Source organism: Brassica rapa, chromosome A05 (assembly GCF_000309985.2).
Source record: "Brassica rapa cultivar Chiifu-401-42 chromosome A05, CAAS_Brap_v3.01, whole genome shotgun sequence".
NCBI lineage: Eukaryota > Viridiplantae > Streptophyta > Magnoliopsida > Brassicales > Brassicaceae > Brassica > Brassica rapa.
Genome location: NC_024799.2, coordinates 20,823,950 through 20,842,585, shown reverse-complemented (window position 1 = coordinate 20,842,585; position 18,636 = coordinate 20,823,950). Strand labels below are relative to the sequence as shown.

The 18,636-nt window shown below is 36.4% G+C and overlaps 5 protein-coding genes across 7 annotated transcripts; 1 reads left to right on the top strand and 4 right to left on the bottom strand.

The window, feature by feature from the left end:
• The first annotated feature begins 2,105 nt into the window (after positions 1 to 2,105).
• Positions 2,106 to 3,939, top strand: LOC103869452 (reticulon-like protein B11). Its single transcript, XM_009147536.3, has 6 exons — positions 2,106 to 2,333; positions 2,657 to 2,837; positions 2,926 to 3,067; positions 3,188 to 3,257; positions 3,340 to 3,493; positions 3,602 to 3,939. Exons 1-5 carry the CDS (start codon positions 2,261 to 2,263, stop codon positions 3,486 to 3,488), a joined length of 615 nt encoding a protein of 204 aa, XP_009145784.1. The 5' UTR covers positions 2,106 to 2,260; the 3' UTR covers positions 3,489 to 3,493; positions 3,602 to 3,939.
• A 168-nt stretch (positions 3,940 to 4,107) lies between these two features.
• LOC103869451 (sodium/proton antiporter 1) lies at positions 4,108 to 6,999 on the bottom strand. The gene is made up of 9 exons (XM_009147535.3): positions 6,631 to 6,999; positions 6,209 to 6,514; positions 5,961 to 6,137; positions 5,770 to 5,876; positions 5,514 to 5,634; positions 5,368 to 5,429; positions 4,957 to 5,259; positions 4,586 to 4,880; positions 4,108 to 4,490 (listed from the first exon to the last, which is right to left on the bottom strand). Exons 1-9 carry the CDS (start codon positions 6,874 to 6,876, stop codon positions 4,371 to 4,373), a joined length of 1,737 nt encoding a protein of 578 aa, XP_009145783.1. The 5' UTR covers positions 6,877 to 6,999; the 3' UTR covers positions 4,108 to 4,370.
• Positions 7,000 to 7,704: 705 nt separating this feature from the next.
• LOC103869450 (transcription factor bHLH113) lies at positions 7,705 to 10,493 on the bottom strand. 3 transcript variants are annotated; one of them, XM_009147532.3, is made up of 5 exons: positions 9,185 to 10,493; positions 8,879 to 8,983; positions 8,715 to 8,780; positions 8,157 to 8,258; positions 7,705 to 8,070 (listed from the first exon to the last, which is right to left on the bottom strand). In XM_009147532.3, exons 1-5 carry the CDS (start codon positions 9,539 to 9,541, stop codon positions 7,894 to 7,896), a joined length of 807 nt encoding a protein of 268 aa, XP_009145780.1. In that variant the 5' UTR covers positions 9,542 to 10,493; the 3' UTR covers positions 7,705 to 7,893. The 3 variants fall into 3 exon arrangements, with proteins under 3 accessions (XP_009145780.1, XP_009145781.1, XP_009145782.1); XM_009147533.3 differs by having other exon boundaries at positions 8,879 to 8,980; XM_009147534.3 differs by lacking the exon at positions 8,157 to 8,258.
• Positions 10,494 to 10,744: 251 nt separating this feature from the next.
• Positions 10,745 to 11,950, bottom strand: LOC103869449 (LYR motif-containing protein At3g19508). The gene is made up of 3 exons (XM_009147531.3): positions 11,748 to 11,950; positions 11,170 to 11,375; positions 10,745 to 11,085 (listed from the first exon to the last, which is right to left on the bottom strand). Exons 2-3 carry the CDS (start codon positions 11,359 to 11,361, stop codon positions 11,032 to 11,034), a joined length of 246 nt encoding a protein of 81 aa, XP_009145779.1. The 5' UTR covers positions 11,362 to 11,375; positions 11,748 to 11,950; the 3' UTR covers positions 10,745 to 11,031.
• Positions 11,487 to 14,971, bottom strand: LOC103869447 (homeobox protein HAT3.1). The gene is made up of 10 exons (XM_009147529.3): positions 14,812 to 14,971; positions 14,547 to 14,713; positions 13,810 to 14,441; positions 13,567 to 13,732; positions 13,361 to 13,484; positions 13,161 to 13,273; positions 12,548 to 13,084; positions 12,196 to 12,465; positions 12,042 to 12,131; positions 11,487 to 11,950 (listed from the first exon to the last, which is right to left on the bottom strand). Exons 3-10 carry the CDS (start codon positions 14,364 to 14,366, stop codon positions 11,744 to 11,746), a joined length of 2,064 nt encoding a protein of 687 aa, XP_009145777.1. The 5' UTR covers positions 14,367 to 14,441; positions 14,547 to 14,713; positions 14,812 to 14,971; the 3' UTR covers positions 11,487 to 11,743.
• Between the last annotated feature and the right edge of the window lie 3,665 nt (positions 14,972 to 18,636).

The following is an 18,636-nucleotide window of genomic DNA, read 5'->3' as shown; positions in this document are numbered from 1 at the left end:
TACCTAATGATTGCAACAATAGTTTCTTAATGATTGACGTTATTCATTCAGTTAAATTGTTGTTATTCATTAAGTTTTTATTTGATTGATTTCATCAAAATTTTGATGCATCCTTATGTAAGTACATAAAACATATTCTAAAGAGATATAATTTGTGTATATGAACATGGAATAACATGTGTTATATTCTGTGTACACTTCCCTTGTTGACAAGCATGTTCATACATGTGTACACTTAATCCTTGTACAACTACATTAAACCCTCCTTTGTCTCCCAACCACCTGCGACCACACCCTTGTTAACAGCGACGAAGAAGTACACATATTCTATTGATTCACTTTTGATGTACACATGTACATATCCCACGGTGTACACAAATATGTGATACACAAACAACTATAAATAACATACCAAAACATCAAAAAAATCAGTGTTATGCACATTACATTACAACAAAATAACCATACACACCTAAGTTTTTTACTTCAACTCAACTGGTCTCCTACATATCAAGGAAACACTCACTCTTTGTAAATATCCTTATTTAGTGTACATGTGTACATCTCTTTATTTATTGTACACATCTATGCTATTACACTTTATCGTACACACGCACGACAAATCTCCAAAAACCACTGCCTACGTACACCACCATGTATCCACATGGAATATCCAAAGACACATTATAGCTAATTGAAAATTGATTTTGATCTTGGCTCTTTGGATCTAAACCTCAAGCAGGTGTTAAAGAAGAAGACTAGGATGACAATAGTGATGTTGTTGATGATGGTGATGATAAGAAAAACAATCTGGTATGATAGATATCTTATCAACGCTGCAAGTATTTTTTTTGTCATCTGCAACTTCATGACTCGTATAATGTAAACTAAATTGCTTATAGTTGTCTTCCTCAATTTGTTGTTTTTCATTATAGTTGAAGTTTTTGCAATAAAAATGTATCAAAGTTATTCAATTTCAGTTTTCTTTTCTTTTTAGGTGCGCTTGATTGGGAAGAAAGATCTGGGGTGGGGAAGTCTTTGGCCCTATGGGTTTGTACTTCCTTAATAATAACATTAAAACAATGTTTGCATGTACACGAACAATATATAATGTGTACATGTGTACACTAGAGATATATTGTATACAAAACAAATTGTGTACACATGTACACGAATGAAACATAGCCAATGTAAGAAATACAATATCAACATCTATGTTATCAACAAGATAACAAGATAACCATCTATAACCAAGTTTTTTTCTTTATAACCAACAAAGCTTCTACTGCTTGTAATCATATTAAAATAAGCAATTCTCTAATCATATCCGAAAAAATCCAAATTAATATAAGTAGATTAAACTATACTTTGCTTGGGTAGCGGTTCGCCGCCTTTCCGGAAATTGCTCATTAACCTCTTCCACAACTGTTGGCTCTGCAAAACATACAAAGAGACAAGCCAATAAAAATCTCACCGGCAGTTGCTTCTCGTTTTATCCTTCACCGGTTCTGTACAATTGAAACACAAAATCATCATCCTGCCACTCAAACAACAAAACCCTCGTTAACAAAGAAAACAGTTACCTTCCACTATGTTCTTCACATGCCAATTCTTACGAGTCGACATCTCGCTCTCAAGTTCTCCGGTGTGGATATTGGTATCGTCTCCATGATTATTTATAGGTAATGTTGTAAAAAAAATTAGAGATATTTAAGAATTAAAGTAAAAACAAATAAGAAGATAAAGTGAGATAAAAATTGTGTAGTCGGATCTATAAGTGGTGGGCCACCACTTTCAAATTTCAAAATTCAAAAGAAACCAGAAAAAGCAAAAGAAACTAGACAACATGAACGGTTACACTTTTGTGAGGGCAAATTATGTCATTTCACACAAGAAACTGCCCATGTAGCATAAACTGTCCTAGGATGTAATAAAAAGTCATAAACTGCCCCATTATGTAAATTACTCTTCTAAGAACTACATTGGTCAAAGTGATTTTAGTTGTAAATAATAAAATTAAAAAAAAAAGAAATCTTTAGGCTTCTTTTGTTTTTTTTTAATTAGAAAGGTAACCAAAAGAGAAAACTAAATATAAAAAAACCCCTTTTAATTAAACTTTGTGGCGGAAGCGTAAAGGAAGAAGCTTTGATCTCTCTCTGGTTTAGAAAGAGAAAGAGAAAGAGAAAGAGAGAGAGGCACAATTCATCCAAAAGCTTCGATCTTTTTGCCTTTAAAACTCAACCCTAACTGATAAATCGCCATGGGCGATTCCGCTTCTTCTTCTTCTTCCTCATCACGCGTTTTTGTTCACAACTCTCTGGGCGGTGGTTCAGGCGAGTCTTTTTCCCTTTACCATTCCAATCGTCTTTCTGATTATCATCAGAGTCTAATCGAGATTCTTCGAGTTTGCCTCTCGATTCAATTGTTAATCTTTGAGATTTTGCGATTAGAACGTTCTTGCTTATTACTCTGGATTGATCGGTTATCTCTAGGGTTTAGTTGGGTTGTTTTGCGCATCTGAGGATCATTAGTTATGAATACGTTTTGACAATTTGACGAATTTAGAGACATTAGTAATCGTTTAGATAGTGTGTTGCCTCCTTAGAACACAACAGCTTGAATTTGAAGTTTTGAGTTTTCCCTTTTTGGTGTGCAGTTGCTGATTTACTGCTGTGGAGAAACAGGACTGGTGCAGTCATTGTCCTAGTCTCCTCTACTGTGTTCTGGTTTCTGTTTGAGAGAGCTGGTTACAATCTCTTGTCTTTCGTCTCCAACGTTCTGCTTCTTCTTGTTGCCATCCTCTTCCTATGGGCCAAGTCTGCTTCCCTACTCAACCGGTAACAATATTGACTTTCTGCTTCACTATTTGAAAAAAGAATTGGAACGATGCTATGAGAAACTGACTCATGTATGATTTTGTTTCAGACCTCTACCACCAGTTCCCAATATGGAGATCCCTGAGGAGTTTGTAGTTAAGGTTGCTGATGATATTCGTGTTTTGATCAATCGTGTGTTGTCAATTGCAAGTGATATAACCGTTGCTAGAAATCCCATTCGTCTTCTTCAGGTTAATACTTTAGTCTTTTGAGTTTTCATAACTTGGCTGAACTCTCTCTTTTAAATCCTTTTTGTTTTTGCTTGTGTAATAGTCTAAATCATTCTCGTGTTGGCTTTTGCTGTTAAATAGATGTCACTGGTCTTGTGGGCGATATCCTATGTGGGGACGTTAATCAACTCCCTCACTCTTGTCTACATTGGTGAGTGTCTAACCTTTTTTTTTCCTTGAGTATAGTGTTATAATCTTTCAGTTTATATGAGTTACTGGTTTATCTATAACAGGGATTCTTCTAAGTCTTTCTGTTCCTATTGTGTACGAGAAGTACCAAGACCACATCGACGATAAACTGAACTCGACTTCTAAAGTCATTCGCAGTATCTCAATGAAGATTCCGATGATGCCCGTAAGCAAAGAAAAGAAGTACCAGTAGTTAGTGTAAGTAAAGCCTTATCATCTGACAACGTTTCTGGTCATATGACTTGGCCAAGATGGTTTAGTTATTCTCACTGCTGTTTTACTGAACGGCTGCATTGTTCTTTTCAGTAGCTAAAGGTGAAAACAACTGCTGATTTGTTCACAAGACTAAGTAACACACAAGAAAGAGCCCCATTACTGGATTGCTTGCTCTAAGAGGATGATCAAGCAGCGGATCAAAGTGAATCGCAGTACAGTTTTTTGTTCATTTCTTTCTGATTTGGCTTTCTAGGTTTTTTTTTTTTTATTAAGTTCTTCTTAGCCTCTGTTCTATGTTCATAGAGTTTCTGGGGGTTTTTCCGTTTGGCTGAGAACTATTCGTCTTTTAGTTTACACGAATGCTTTGTGGGATTGTTGTTGCAGTAGAATCAAGAAAGATAAAAACACTAATACAGTTTGAGTGGTTATTGTCCAATAACAATTGCTTTTTCTTGAAGATTATAGTTGACTGATTAAGAAGTATCACATATGCCGTGAAAGTGACGTATGCTTCTTCAAGAGGACTTCTACGTGGTTGAAGTGTAAATGAAACAACCTAGCAAATAAACTTTGAAAAAGATGGGAGACATTTCTGAAATTGAAGAGTTTGTTTCCCTCAAACTATAGTCTTACACTTTCCAAAGATAAAACATAAAAACCTCAGAAAATCATAAATTTTACTGGATGAGATTCATTATGTACTAGTCAAGCAATGATAGAACCGAGTATATATGAAACAAATAACATAGTTGGTTGTCGACGAAGTGATGTGTTTTTTTTACTATTGCAGCCAGCAAGAGATTTCACTTCTGTACTGTTCTTTTCTTTTCATAGAGAAGAAACACGGAACAATGCAAGCTTACGAACCAGTGAGAAATGGGATCTGAGCCACCGTTGTTGGGATCGAAAAATGAACACTTTGAATCGCCAAGTAAGCCGCGATACCAGCAGCATAACCAGCAAAAGCAAAACCACTTACCTGCATAGAGAAAACAAAAACAGAGTTTCTTGCTCAGAGCCTCTTAAGAGTATTCAGTCTTACACAAGCAAAAAAAAAGAGAATGTATGTTTTACCTTTCGGAAGTACCAAAAGAAATCAATTTTCTCCATCCCCATGAAAGCTACACCAGCAGCAGAACCAATGATAAGCATTGAACCACCAGTACCGGCACAGAACGCAACTAGCTGCCAAAACTCGGAGTCTTGAGGGAAGGATGTGAGGTCGTACATCCCCATGGTCGCTGCAACCAATGGAACATTGTCTATGATTGCAGACACAACACCTATTGCACTAGCTATTAGCTCAACGTTTGGTATATTAGCATCAAGGTAGTTTGCAATCTCCCTGAGGATCCCAGCTGCTTCAAGGCTGAAAGAAAAATAGAAAAAGAACAACATCACAAAAGGTTTTCTAGTTCATAAGATTAGTTTAATTTAAGTTATACCTGCTAACGGATAAAAGGATGCCAAGGAAAAACAAAGCGCCTTGTGTGTCGATTCTAGACAAGGCTTGAGGTACTTTGAGCTTTTGTCTTTCTGATTCACCGTAGTGGATGGCATCAGTCAAGACCCAAAGAACTCCAAGACCCAGCAAGATACCCATGTAAGGAGGCAGTCCAGTTAATGCTTTGAAGACTGGAACAAAAACCAATGCTCCAAGGCCAACTCCAAACACTAACTTCCCTCTTGGAGCCATCTTTTCAGAAGCTAATACATCTGATGAATCCTGTCCCTTTTCGTTTACCTCACTGAGGAAGACAAAAAAAAAACAAACTCAAATCAATCACTCTGCATTTACGAGACAACTGAAGCCTAGTTTCTGTTTCTGTTCGAGAATGGGAGAAAGAGTTTATAACCTGCTCAAGGACATGAGGGCTAGCGGAACAGCAAGAGATATGGCCGAAGGTATGAAAAGGCCCTGTAACCTAGACTAATCAGTTGTGCTTGAGGAAGAAAGGTACTCTGGTCACATTATGTCACAATCTCAGAAGAGAAGAAGAACCTGTATGGTCGGCAAGGTGGATATCTGACCATGAATCCATAGCATAGTTGTAGTAACATCACCAATTGGAGTCCATGCTCCTCCTGCATTCGCTGCTATTACCACAACAGCTCCTAGAAGTCTGCCCATTGGTTAAAACATGTTTCCTTCAGAATCTTAAGAGGTCTATATCTACAGACCTAATACGTTCCTCACTGTGAACAACTTAACCAAGAAACTAACTAAAAGAAGCATAAAGGAAGAAAGTTTTTCATACTTGCGGTATTCAGATTGAGGAACCAGTTTCCTGAGTAAAGAAACCATGACAATGGTAGAGGTCAGGTTGTCTAGAATCGAACTGAGGAAAAAAGTCACAAAGCCGACCTGCAACACCACAAGTCAACTAAAGAGTAAACCCTTTGAAGACAGAGATAACATTCAAAGCTAGAGAGATAAAAATCATCCTACCACCCATAAAAGCGTCTTTGGCTTCCGAGTGGTTATATTGTCAGTAACCAGCTTAAACCCTTGGTGAGCATCAACAATCTCCACAATGGTCATTGCCCCCAGTATGAAAAACACAATCTCACTTACTTCAGCTGTTGCATGTTGAAGCTCTGCAACAGCTATCTCAGTTGAAGGAGCCTGTCACAAGGAATATAATTCAAATATCCAACAAATAATGAATATTCAAACTCATGTAGATTCTTACTTACCCCTATGCCCCTCACAACCCACAGACTAACAGCCATCAAAAGCCCCACTCCACTTTTATTAAAAGCTAAAGACTCTTCAAAGATGATTCCAGCGTATCCTATTCCAAACAACAACGCCATAGCAACATCCTGGTTAGCAGCGACCCATGAATGATTAATGGCAGCTGTTCCTGTGAGAGCAGCCGCGAGAATAGCAAGAGCTTTGACTATATCCGTCTTTGGTTGATAATTCGCTTCGAAGTAGCTCGAGCTAGGCTCATCAACTGAGCAAATAGGGTCACATGATCCTGATGCGTCAAGCAAGTCCTGATTGTGGAATCATACGTAAAGGAATAAACTTTCGATTAGTTTGATCGATAAGAGGAAATGGGTACTTGTCAAAAATTGAACTTTTGTTAGATGATAATGAGGAAAATTCAAACCTCAAGCTCTGACTCATCGAGTGGTTGAGATGGTTCCTCGAGAGAAGAGACTCTGATCTTATCCTCTGCCCTCACGAGAACACTGTGTCTGGACAGCCTCGAGTTTGTTATTCCGGAGAGTTTGGAAAAGGAGACGTTTTGAGGCAATCGGGTTGAGAGAGAGATAGGGGATGGAGTCGCGACGGTGTGTCTCTTCGTCAGTTTGTGCGGCGGCGCGAAGTGGGAGCCGACTGGTAACACCGCCATCGGCGAAGACCGGAGAGAGAGAGAGGGGGGAAAGAGTTAAGAAGTGGAGAGAAGGCGAAGAAGAATCTACGGTCGTACGGCGAAGGAGTGTGAGATTATTATCTGTCGCTGGCGACTGAAGTGAGTTTTGATTTTCAATTTATCCTCAAAATCTTGTCTTTTTACAATTTAATCCTTATTAAAAAAGTAAATTAAAGTGTAATCCCATTTTGAATATTTTAAGCCTCAGGTAACATGATTTAAATCTTTAAAGTTTAGACAAACATCAGGATTAAGATTGTTTCATAAAACTTTTTCTTTTTCTTTGTTATTGCTTTGTGAAAGTAGGAATAAAACCAAGTGTTATTAGTTCATCTGGAAAAATATCCTAGAAAGCTTACATTATGTAGTTTTGGTTTAGATGGTTTATGGACTATTTTTTAACGCTGATTTATTATGATATTACATTTATGAAAAATATTACATAGACGATTCGATAACCGATAATACTACTTCTACCTTATGAAGTTTTATTTTTGTAGTTTGTATTAATAAAACGATCTCTCCGGAACTTTAAACCTGGATTTTTTGTCATGTGCAAAAAATTACATAGTCTGGAGTTCGAACCCAGACTGAACGTAGAAGCCTCTAAACCTTTCACAGGATTGTGGACTTGGCTCAGCAATTCGTTGTCTTCAGAAAAAAAAGGAATAAAATAAAACGTTTTGCACGTCGCAGAAGTAGTGTTCTAGTTTGGTAGCAGCGTTATGTGTGACAACGTGAGTAAATCTTAGCCTCTCAGTTCCACTCCTAGGCGCGATTGGAGAAACATTGAGAAAAAACTTGGAATTTGAATATTTAGTGTTATAATCATTAAAGAAAGTTCAACCAGATTCTTTCTTATAGATCACCCAGATGATCCTCAGATTACAAAAAGAAATGGGTGAAATTTTGTAAATAGTAGTTATTGAACAAAAATCAAAAAGAAACACTATATGATAATATCTGCCTAGAAAAGTAAATCCAATATCCATTGATTCATTGAGAGGGTGACATAGTGTGACCCATACTAGCAGTAGCAGGTGACCATAAATCAGCACCATTAGAGTTTTCAACGTGTACAGTGGACGAGACAGGTACTAGGCATAATCCTCTGCTTCTCAAGTCTCTCACTTTCTTCCCTGGCATTACATCTCCGGTAACAGCTCCACCGTCCTGAACACCGGCAAGTCAGACGGAAAATCATTAAATTAATCAAATTTTTAATTTACATAAAATAGAAAATCATAGAGACTAATTACAAGAGAATAGTTGATCAGGTAAGGAGAGCAAAGGACTTGGATCTGGTCTTGTAAGAATTTGATGTAACCCATCGCTTCATGCAAGACAGAAGCTGCATCTGTCTGTCAGAGTGACAAAAATGGATATTTATTTCCCATTCGATTCACATCAGTAATGGAAAAGTCAAGTTCAACTATTTGGGTAGAGTGTTGTTATATTCTCATTCTCTTTCATTCCTCTAAAAAAAGAACACAATATCATTAACTAATGTAAACTGTAATGATGATCGTTCATTGCTCCAAAATAAAGAGTAAAGAAAAACAACTCGACTTTAGTTTATGACCAAGTTTCATAGTCTTTGATGTCTTTTTTTATTTTCACATAGGATGCCAGTTTACACTATACCCCAAATCGCGACTTCTTAACTTTTGGAAAACTAAATAATACTAATATATATTATAAAATGTTTTCACTTATTTGGTGAAAGTGCTTTGCTTATATAATTAAACAAACATTACGTTTAAGAAATACGTATGAAAATGTTAATTATTGAAGTATAGAGTAGAAATAAAAATTACCTTTCCGTATGGAGAAACCAGTTGCTGCAACGCTGCAATTCTTTCCCCTAACCTTTCTTTCCTTACCTATTTTTAAAGTATTGATTAGATATGAACTGTAACAAATTATAAGATAAACTTGTATAACATTATAAAACATAAAAATGTAATTACTAATGACACACCTTTGCAATTCCAACTGATGATTTATCCTGATTTTTCTTGCATTTCTTGCTTGGTTTTTGGTTATGATCCATGTTTTGCCCATTACCCGACCCGGTTCTCTTCTTCTTCACAACAGAGAAAAGGCACACAAGAATCATCTTTTAACGTTTGATAAGGCACAAAATATCATGTCGTCAAAAAAAAAGGCACAAAATATCGAAAAAATAAAACATTGTGATTTTTGTGCATGCAGATATGCACAAGACCAATTTTTATTTCTTATTTTCTACCAAAATACGCAAAGGAATAAAAAATCAGAGCCTTACGTTTGAAGATTTAGTTGATTTCTCGTTAGTACAAGTGTCATTCGAGTTCTTGCAAGTGTTAATAGTGCATGAAGAAGGATCAGAAACGGATACTCCGGAAGGAAGAGAAGGTTCTTGGAAGAGCGATTCGTCGCCGTTTTGACAGTCTCCGCTGAAACAGAGCATTTTTGACCCATTTGTACCGGAGAATACAAAACCGAAGCTGTCTTCTCCACCATCGCCACCGTTAACTTCGCGGTGGTGGTCTTCAGAGGAGCTGAGAAACCCGTCCGACAACATAAGAAGCTCCGAGAAGCTCGGGACTCCGACAGCTTCCACCATAGTTTGGTCATCTTGGTCTTCTGCGGTATCTCCCATTGTGATTTTTTCTTGATTATTTATTTATTAGAACTTTTGTGGAAGAAGCTGAGTAAGAAAATGAGAGAAGAGAGAACCATGAACTAGAAGAAAATCGTTGGTAAAATGGTTTCTCTAACCTTTTTAGGCCTTTTATAACTGGTTAAACTTGCCTGATGGATTTTTTTTTCTCGTGACTTGCCTGATGGTTGATATATTATTTACACATAAAACCCAATTATTATTTTTGCTTATACATAAATTTTATAAGAGAAAATTTTCCTGAAATCACATAAATTGCGTTTTTGAATGATAGAAAGAAAATGATACTTTTATTAGTGAATATGCAAAGAAAAAATATTGATTGGATTACAACTTCAGATCCTAATCAAATCGTTATATAACGACTCTTTACCGTATTAGTTAAGAAAAGATAAGTGTTGGTTACATGATCGATACTTGTCAAGGGAGGGGGTAGAACGGGAAATTTATAAATTTGAGGATAATTTTGGTCAAAGCCACCTGGCCCGAGGACACTGTAGAATTTGATTTACTCGAAGCTGATGTTCGTTTCTCGGCTTAGTAACTGCTGCCTTCTTTTCTCTCTTTCTGGAAGTTAGACATGTAATTAATGTCACACACACATTCATATCCATTTTTCAATAAACCCATACTATTACATTACTAGAAAAACCATATACTAGTAGTTTATTGAAAAAGTTGCCATTATCATGTTTATCATTAACATAATGACACTATGGCTTCACAATTTCACATAATACAACAGATACTATATCAAAGAAACAAAAGAAAGGAAGAAATTTTAATATACTGACATGTACCAGGTTTGACACGTGCAAATACTGCAGACACGTGTGAGGGGGTGAAAACCACAACTCCATAATTATTAACCAGCCCAACTTGTTTTTTAGCCTGTTCTGACTCTTGAGAAGCAAAAACAATCTTCAGACACACTTTGGTTTGGTTAGGTTCGTTTCATGTAACCATTTTCGAGTTCCGACAAGGACCTAAAGACTTAGGTGTGGACTAATACTCTACCGTCACAGTGTATTGTCCTTAGCTACATGATGAATCACTCGTACCCAAACAATCCCTACTCTCTCCTTCGTTATTACATCACTGCCACTTCGCTATGATGAGTTTCTTTCATTACTAAAAATGGATGATATTATTTCTTGTCAAGTAATGGGATGTTTTTGACTATAAGAATGTAAAATTATATCAATTTATTGAGGATGAAGCAAACAAACAAGAAACTACTCAAACAAGACATGACTGATTGAGCAGTCAACAAATGCCTGCAGCAAAAGTCAAGAGAAACAAAAGGAAAGAAAAAGACACATGAGCAACCTCTGTTCTTGATACAGCTATGAGACTAAGATCAAAAGTAGTATACTTGATGGTACCCATTTAACAAATCATTGAAGCCTTAGGAAAAAAACTTGTCGAAATCTCTCATGGGAATAACGTCGAACAGATGGTGTGCGTGATCATTCAAAACAAATCTCTTTCAACTTCTTGGCCGCAGATTCGTCGATTGAATACTGCAAACGGTTAGAAACTAATAAGCAACCCAAAGAGTATCTAGAATCTACGGTTCACAAAGGACAAAAAAGGAATCTATGCACCTTCTTGAGTACCCATAGTGAGTGATTATAAGCTCGTTGGAAGAGTTCATCAAGGGGTGTTTCGCTTACGTCGACGTCACGGTAGTTAACGAAATTCTCCCTCGCGTACTTGGCGTAGTATGGCCTTGTGTCCGCCGGCAAAAGCCGCACTAGCCTCAAAACGCCGCCGTATACTCTCAGCACCTTCTTCATTTCCCACTTACCTTCTGCAGCACGTTACACAATATAGGCTTTTAAGGGGCTTTTTATCATTCCATTATGGGCCCATCTTGATTAAAGACATTTAAGACCGGTTAAACTTTATTAATTCATGATCGCAAACCTGTTGTAGTAGACCATTTCTATAAATAGTAAACCGGTTTCTCTATCCATTTCTAAACAAAAAATTTCATAATCATAAATTTATAACATACAAATTCAAATTGACCTATCCAATTTTTTTTTTTTTGAAGAAATATTTCTTTCTTTGGCCTCAACTTTTTCACTTTAGCATCACTGATTTTTGCAATGCTACAACTTCGAGGTCTTCAGATGCACAAGTTAATTAAAACCCTTCATGATTAAGAATCAAAATCTACCTTCTCCTTCTTTTTCTTGATCCACTACTAGTTGACTCCGATGCTCCACTCTTATTCTCTGTGACTGGTTCGGTTTGTTTGCTACTTCCAGCAACAGATGTCTCACCTTCACGTTCCTTACATGTTCTTAACTTCTCAACATCTTCCTTTGAAGACATTGTTTTGCTTGTTGAAAAACGCGTATTCCTAAACCAGTTGCTAACCTATACAGTACATAAACACAGCTTATAAGCTGAAATGAAATCAACTAAAAAAAGAGAGAAAGAAACCATTTACTAGGAGGTAACTCCTTACTTGTTTAACTGTCATCTGTAGCTCTTTGGCTAAGTTCTCCCTTGTGCTAATGTCTGGATATCGATTCTCTTGAAAAGATTCGAATAATCTCTGCATAAAAGACGAAACGTTAAGCTGTAATGCCTCGGCGTAAAGAAAACTATACTTTGTTTACCTGAGTTTTGGGATTTGTCTGTTTACATGATGCAGAGCTGCTTTTTTGGCCAGAGCAACCATTTTCTATTGGTGCTTCTGGTGGCGCTTTCAAAGTTACCTTTTTATTTTCTCTTTTCGGTTTCTGAGTAGAAGTCTGATCTTCTGCTTTGGAAGGCTGTTCCAGAGGCACGGTGTCCCCTTCATCTCCTGACTCGAAGTCTTCTTTTCCAGCTATTTTATCCCAATCCTCATCATCACTTGATGACGTAGGAACGTTCTCATATTCCTCCTGCACATATAAGATATATCAGCATAGGGTTCTGAAAAACCAAGTAGAAGATTAAGTATATAAAATGTGATAGAACACTCACATCATAGAGCTTTTTGTAGTCCAGCCTTTCAACCTTCCTCCTCCCGGGAACATCTTCACCAAACCCAGCATCTGTTGACTCTGAGATGGAAACATCTGGGAGCTTAGATTTCTTTCTTCCTGGCTTCCCACGTGGCGTAACTTCATCTTGCTGATCAGACTCATCGCCTTTGGAGGAAGTCTCACCATCATCAGAGTCTGAATCATCTGAATTTGAACTTTCTTGCATTTTATCTTCATCACGAGCTGGAGCATCAGGATCATAGTCATCATCCTCAGAATCATCAGATGGAAGGTTCATTATATCATTTGCATCTTTAAATGATCCAATCATTTCCTCAGATGCAGATTCATCAGAACTTCCATCTTCGTTCTCAGACTCATCACTGTCGTCATCACTGCCATCTTCATCACCTTCATTATCATTCAAACCATCCGGATCATACTCTTCATCCTCAGAATCATCAGAAGGAAGATCACAGTCCAGATTTTGACCTCCACCATCAGCCATTGCTGCTGCTGCCTCAGGAAATACTTTCTACACAAAGTGTCAAGTCAAGTGTCTTTTTAAAGTTTATACTTCTTTTTAACATTTAAAACATTGTCTAATATACCTCCCAACTGTCGCTGACTGAGAGCTTTGTCCCTAAAGAATCATTGAGCAACTCAAAACTATAATCTTTGCAAGCACATCCGGGGCATAACCAACTTTCATCATCCGGCGGAACTACAAAACAGACAAACAATTAATAAAAAAAACTAACAAGAACTGCTCAAAAACACAATACCAAGTACGTAAGGCAGAAGTGATTACTATCTTCTTTACGCAAAGGTGGTTGAACACAGTACTGGTGAAAGCCTCGATCACAAAACCCATCACATAGTACGATATCGTTATCAATACGTACGTCCTTGGAACCACATTTTGAACAGAATATCTGAAATCAAACAAGTGCTCCTATTAGCAAGTACTTTCTAGAGACACAAAGCTTGAGTTTGGGAATGAATATTTGGTCTTACATCCTCACTAGAGATCTCTCCATGAGAATTAAATAAAGACTCTGGAATGTTCCCTTCGGCGCAGAGTGTGTCCAGATGCTGAATAAGCTCTCTGATTTTAACTTTGCGTCGTAGAATCTCCTTCTTAGCTCGTTCAAGCTCTTTCTCTGGCCTTAGCTTTTCCGCGCTACAAAAGAACACATAATCAATATCAATCTCACACAGGACAAAGGAGAAAACAAAAACGGTTAGAAAGAGACAAACCTTGAACCTTTCCAGCCTTCCAAAGAATAAGCATCAATGAGGCTCTGCTCGTAGCTAATCCGGTTTAGAAAGTACCGAAGTTTCTTCTTGATCCTTGTGTACTCATCATCTTCTCTAACTTCTACTTTATTAATACAATTCTTCCTTTTCTTTGATTCATTTACAGACGTAGGATTAGCATGAACAGAAGCAGCTTCTTTCGATCTCTGAGCTCTCTTGTGACTTGAAGCCAGCACATTCTCTTTACCACTACCTCCTATCTTCTTGGAACTCCGTTTGATCTCAAATTGTCCACGGCAAGGAAGACCAAGAACAAGTTCACGATGCGAACCTGTAAATTTAGTACCAGAACTCTTCTTTACGGTTACAGGGGTTCTTGATTCTTGTTCTTCTTCACCAGAAACCCCATTTGCTATCATCCCCTTTCCATTACCGTTTACATCTTTCGCCGATTCCTCAAAATGTTTCATGTGACTTTCAGCCTCTGGTACTTTGTTAGGAGTTGGAGTAACCTCTCCTCCACTACTCCTAGTTATCCTTCTATTAGCTCTATCCATGTTTATGATGATCCTCTCCAAAAAGATATATATACTCAGGCGTTTCTTGATCCCCACCTGTCTCCAGCTTATTCACTGAACAAAATAGAGATGAAAAAGAAAAAAAAAAGTAAATCAGAATCGTGAAACAAAAAAGCTCATAGATCTGAATTGATATAACCAAAAACGCAATAAGCTCACAAAGAAAGATGGCAGCTTCGTAATTATTCTCTGGGATTTTGCTTAGTGTAGATTTTGAAGACAAGAAACAGATCGATGATCCTTGATTTCGCTCTACCTAACACGATGGGAGGGGAGGGGGAGAGAGTCGATACAATAAGCGATTCCAAGAATCCTAATCCTATAAGCTGATCCGATAACAAAACTCAGCTCTTAATTTTCCACGAAATTAAAAATAATAATTGAAAAAGAGGTAAAGCCGCGGAAATAAACGAAAAAACTTTACCCTTTGGTTCCCTCGCCCGCGAAATGTGATTTTTTCAATAACCGCGAAACGGAAGAAACTCGGTGGTGGTTGGTTGCTTGGGTGGAAGAAGAGAAGCGAGATGAGTTTGAAAAGAAAAAAAAAAGAAGCCTTTTGCACAGAAGGGGACGAACAAACGGTGCGTGTTTCATCTTATCGGGCCTCTATATTTATTAATGGGCCTGATATATTTGACTCGAATATTTAGACATGTATTCATATGCTTTGTTTTCGTTCTTGTTTTCTATGATTTCTGTATCTTTGGATCTTTTCTATTTATTTAGATTTGATTTTATTACATTGGATCAGAACACTATTTTAGTAGGCATAAACTAACAAATCTTAGACTGTTTTCTTGTACTATTAAACGCCGCTGTGCTAACAATATAGTTAACAATTAATGTATAATGCTTGATTGATTTCACACTAGCTACCAAAGCTATATATAAGTTTATATTAGATCTCTGGCCATTATATAGCATCTAGACGGTAGTTCCTTATTTCTTTTTAGGTATATACAATTTTAAATGAATGGTTATAGACGGTACTGGTTATAGATGTTTAAAAAAAACTTAAAAAGGTATAGACGTCATGACTCATGGCGCTAACGCTAATGTCTTTGTTAATTATGAAGCTATGTGTCGTGTTGCTGAAACTGTAGGACGAAATAGTATGATTAGACAGAGACATCATCGAGCATATCGACGAATGAAGATTGCATTCATTTCAAGAATCGCAATCATCGACCAATTTGGTTGTCGCGTCTAGACAAATTACATAACCATTTCGGTTTGAGAATTTAAGGCGGTGGTAACTTAGGATTCCTAATAACTGAATCCTATCACTAGTTTGTTCTTGTAAGACTGTACCACCCAAGAGAAAATGCCCAATAAATTCTCTTGTTAAGTTTCTTGGATATGGACTTCGTCCTTCTCTTTGTGCTTTGCCTTGCCACTCATGCAACTCTTGATCTCTTCTTGTATTTTTAGACATGCATATGTTTTACGTGAAAATTAATTGGATTATTTTTCTTGCTAGTATCAAAGATATCGACGCTTTAATTACTCAAGAAGAGCCGCTTAGTAGTTCAGCTAGCTGGTTTAAAAAAACGCTTTTGTTTAGTTGGATTTTAGTTCAAGTAGTTCGAATAGTGTGCTCAGAAAATATAACTATTCTGTGTGAGTATTAAATATTATATAAAGATAGATTCTAGACTTTTAACTCCTAGAAAGTTAATTGAATACCTACTTGTAATTTGTTTGGATGCCAACTTGAACTAGTTGCTGACTTGTTGGTTATCAGAATCTACAAGTCCACTATATGTTTGGCCCTTTGGGTGACCAACATGCCTTGAGTTCACACTCTTCTTGTAACTTTGATTTTAAAAAGTTTTGGGATTGATAGAATTTGATTAGTAAGACCATCTCCAATCAGAGCCGGTTCTAGTAGTTAGGTGGCTAGAAGTCAAATAAAAAATGTGGTCGGAGCCATTCGAACCTACAACCTAGAACACTTACAACACCAAGCTAAATCACTCTGATACAAAGAAATTCATGTCTAAATGCGGCCGTTTAAAATCATAATAGTTTGCGGTCGGAAGCACAAGCTTCATTAGCTTCATTCCGAGGCCGGCTCTGTTTCCAATGATACTTTATTTTTTTCTTTATAATTTACACCAAAATAGAATAATTTTATTATAGTGTAATTTTTTTTTCAATGGTATTACTATATAATAAAGTAATTGTGTTACTTTATTATAGAGTGAACTATAGATGAATGTTACTTTTTCACTTCAAATATAAAATAAAATATGACATGTTTCTATATTCACTCTATTAACACTATTAGAACAAAAACTACTCTAGTTTAATGTAAATTATAGAGAAAAAAAGAAAATCTCATCGAAAATGTTCCTTTTTTTTAGGTAACATCATCGGAGATTCTCTAATACTAAAAACTAAAAATAACTGAAAAGAAGAAACAACGGTTCTTTATTTGATTATACAAGGACAACCACTTCGTCATTAAGAACGACCAATATAAATACTAGAGAGTTACACGTGGGTCTTAGTGTCCCTACCATCGAATTTATAGTACACAAATGCGTCATTAGTAGGTTTTCATCGACCAAGAGAACTTTTATACTTTTTAAATAAGCCCTACCTTAGCTGTAACCACTATCACACTGAAAAAGTTAACGCGTATGCGTTTTTTTCTCTTCTTCGCTCGCTCGTTTGACCATTCAAAACGAATTTCAAAGACATTCACATGCAGTTTGTCTTTCTATTCTCACGCTTCAAACATTACTAATTTTCACATTAAAAATATCTTCAGGTTATTACGTATGTATCTAGAGCATCTCCATTGTAAAACTCCATTTTTTCCTCCAAAATAGAGTAAAAATGAAAATGGAGTAAAATTACTCCAACCCTACTCTATTTTCCACTCCACTCCATAATGGAGTGATGAACAAACAAAAAATAGATTACTCCATTTATAGAGTAAATTTCATTATGGAGTGAGATATGAAGTTGGGTTGGAGCATTCCTTACTCCATATTCACTTTTACTCTATTTTAGAGAAAAAATGGAGTAGGGATGGAGATGCCCTTATTGTTGATTATAAAACTTTTTTAAGTTCATTTACAGTTCATTCACCAGCCCGTTTCGAACAAAAATATCCAAATCGAATATTTTCTAAAATAGCTTCGGTTAAGGGGGCGAGTGGTTTTCCCGTTACCACCCGCAAACGCAGCTTTTGCGGTTGATAGCAGTTGTCGGCAGTTTGCAACAATCACTCAAATCGCTTTAAACCGCTTCAAACCGCTCCGAATCTCATAAATTCAAAAGATGGCTCTAGCTAGCGTTTACGGTTGCGGGAGAGTAAACTTTTTTTATTTTTTTAAAACAATATATATACAAAAGTAAAAATATTTAATTAAAAATTTAAATTGAAATTATGAAAATATTAAAATATATGCATTATATTTTAATTAATATTATAAAATTTTATAAAAAAACAATTCAATAAATTTTCAAAAATTAAAATTATAACTTTCTAAATATAAATTTTATATTTATTATAATTTTATGATTTTTGATGTTTTTTATAATTATATTAAATGTAAATATTGTTAATTTATTATTTGACTGTTACCGCATTTGGTAGTTAACCAGTCATAAGTCACCCGCAAACGCACCAATTTTTAACCGCAATACCAGTCGTATAAATCTCTTAAAACCGCTAGAAACCGCAACCGTCCGCATCCACAAACTCTCTCAACCGCAACCGCTACGTTTGAACCAGTCAGGCCTTAACTCAAATCAGCTATAGCGCGTTCCGCTAATCCAAATCTAAAATCTCGTTCGCAATTGTAAATGATAATCAGGAGAAGATAAGATTCACCTTATTTCTTTGGATGTCAGGGATTTTTCATGTCGTTTTCGGAACCCGATAAACTTTATCAAAACTTGTAATCTTTATCATCGTTAAAGCGCCAACCGAACAAGAGGTAAAAATCAAATTACTAACCTCTGCGAGAAAAGCAAATGCAAGAAGCAGGATTGATGACACCACCAAACTCCCTCTTGAGACGTTCTTCAACCTGTACAATTATAGTCTAACAACATTACCAACGAAATGTCAAGTGACCAAATTTCGACACTGAAATATGACACTAATCATAGAAGACATGTAAGAATCGACCACAGCTTTGACATTCACAGTCTTCAAGAATCAAAGAGCATAAGATCATCTCCAATGATTTATTTTATTTTTTTCTCTAAAATAGAGTAACTCTATAATAGA